A 2,442-nucleotide genomic window follows, 5' to 3' on the forward strand; every position below is an offset into this window, starting at 1 on the left:
CTCTTCCGATCTGTGAATCCCCACCCCCGCCCCGTTTCCTCCTCTCCCCGCCCTCTCGCCGCACCTCGGGGTCCCAAATCCCACCCCTGCGGCGGCTTTCCGCTGGGCCCCGGCACTTCGTGGAAGTCACGTGGTAGCTTGGAAACCCGGGAGGGAAAGCGAAGCCCACCCACGAGGGGCGACGCTGCGGCGCCCAGGGGTCGGGGAGACGCAGCGCAGCCTTTGGGGTCCTCCGGCCGCTCTCGGGGACCTCGCGGGCTGCGAAACACAAGGGGGTGGCCTTGCGCGGGGTTGTTAAGCGGCCCCATCTCGGTATTTGCCTGCGCACCGGCCCCGCCTCCCCCTCGCGCAGGGATCACGGTCTCCGGGACTTTCTTCGCGGCGACCGGTCGCGCGGGCGCCACTCTCACTCCTTCCTCAACCCACCGTTCCCTCACCTGCGAGGCGCAGCCCAGGGGAGGGACAGCCGGCTTTGCCGGGTCCCGCTGCGCACCCTGAGAGCCGCGGGCACCCCAGGGCCTGTCTGCGGGGGGCATTTGCGTCCCTTTTCACCCGCGCCGCCGGGCTGGGGGAGAGCGCGAGGCCGGGCGGCCCCGAGGGTGAATTCCCTCAGTGTGGGATGGGAGGGAGAAGGTTGTCCTGAGAGCGACTGAGAGCGAATCTGCCGCGGTGGACCTCACTATTGACAGGTTCGGGGATCTGAACCTCTGATGCTTTCTTTTTCAAGATGAAAGTGGCAGATGCTCTGCCTACAAGTTAACATGAGTGGATTAGTGCCCAACTGGGGACGGGGTGGAGGTGTGGCGCGTTCCCCTCCACCTGCCTGCCAGGGAAAAGATACAGAGTCAAGCAGTGCTGTTCTTGGTCCCAGCAAAGAACAAAACAAGCGGTTTCGGGTTTGTGGTCTGCACCGAGAAAGAAAGATAACTGCGAACCTAGGTGGGCGGGTGGGAACCAGGACCAGGAGGTCAGATGTGCCTTCCCACTGCGGTCGCCTAAGTCTTCAGGCTCGTGGGCAGCAGCAGGGATGGGGGGCGGGCACTTCTGACTCGCAGTCCCGCGCACGTGGCTCTCCGCCAGGATTTAAGACCCTGGCAACAGCTTTGAGACGCACCTTGAGTGAACTTGACTGCCTGGCTGGGGGCAGGACGATCTTGTCTGTGGGATCAGGGGCTTCGACCAACTGGACACAGGGCTGAGGTGCAAGGCAGCGGGGAGGACTGAGGGTGGGTGCAACGGGACCGTGCCGTATCCCTCATACCATCAAGAATCCACAACGGAGCCATCTCTACATTCGGTTATCCGCCTAGATTTATCTTCTCATCTCCCGTTTATCCTTTCCACCGCGCCACATAACTCATGGCTGCCCCGGAGCTATTATTACTTGCAAACCACACGGATACACACAATGTTCCTAGGACAGGGCTCCGCACACCAAGGGCGCAGTAAATGCATTGCGGTAGGTCGACTGGGAGCCTTCATTTCTGGAAACATAAGGACTCTAACAAGATAGGAAAACCTACCGGCCATGTGATCTTTAATTTCCAGAAGTGCTTTCATTCCCCAATGCTGTTTAGGAAGGGAAAGGGTAAGGCGAAAGCACGGACATTTAGGTGCAGTCCCATCATTCATTCTGGGTATTGCCACTCTTGTGTTCCCGCGGAGTCACACCGCAGCCTGGGTCAGCGGCGGCTGTGCCCTCCACCTCGCTCCCCACGGAGCCTGGATCCGGGTCCCAGCACACCAGAACTCTTCCTATAGGCATAGGCCTACTAGCCTACGTTACTCAAATATAGAGGAGGGATCTTGGTTAACCAGTGAGCATTTAAGGAACAGGTCGGTTTCAGAGAATTAAATTCTTTAGTAAAGCCCTGGGATGAGACAACATGGAGAGAATTTTCTGAGACAACGCGACAGGAGAAATCACACTGGAAAGATCTGAACTGTACAAGAATGCTAAATTGCTATAGATGACAGCATGACAATAAATTACAAACAGATGGGGGAAATGTTCACTACAGTTATGATAAAGGGTTAAAACCTCTACTACATACACAGCCCTTGAAAAGGAATAAGAAAAATACTGAGACAGTCTCTCAAAACCGACCTACACAAGAGGCATGAACTGGCATTTCCCATCAGAGGAAATGCTCAAGGAAAACAGATACAGGAAAAAATATACGTTAGAAAAAGAAAAATCTAAAAATATTAAATTAGCAAAATTAGAAGTATCAAATGTTGGTGAGAGTGTGCTGAAATTGGTGCCCTCATATTTCACTCGCAAAATAAATTCATTGTAATTTTTAAAGAAACCATGCAATAATCATCACCTGTGACTTCATTTTCCTCAGAAAACTTCTAGAAAATCATAGGAAGATGATTGTAAATGACTAAAGGGGAAAATACTATATGCTCTGAAAGCTCATCATATTTTTTTAGGTA

The 2,442-nt window shown here is 53.9% G+C and overlaps 1 protein-coding gene across 2 annotated transcripts in view; it reads right to left on the reverse strand.

Moving 5' to 3' along the window:
* BATF3 (basic leucine zipper ATF-like transcription factor 3) overlaps window positions 1-844 on the reverse strand; it is a 25,830-nt gene extending 24,986 nt beyond the window's left edge. The window contains exon 1 of one of the 2 annotated variants that reach the window (XM_040446412.1): window positions 438-844. In XM_040446412.1, coding sequence (XP_040302346.1) covers window positions 438-536 — 99 coding nt within the window. In that variant the 5' untranslated portion in view covers window positions 537-844. The remainder of the gene's footprint in view (window positions 1-437) is intronic. The other variant, XM_040446411.1, reaches the window with a different exon arrangement.
* Window positions 845-2,442: the final 1,598 nt, after the last annotated feature.

The sequence above is a fragment of the Herpailurus yagouaroundi genome, unplaced genomic scaffold (assembly GCF_014898765.1).
Source record: "Herpailurus yagouaroundi ecotype Mexico unplaced genomic scaffold, PumYag 195, whole genome shotgun sequence".
NCBI lineage: Eukaryota > Metazoa > Chordata > Mammalia > Carnivora > Felidae > Herpailurus > Herpailurus yagouaroundi.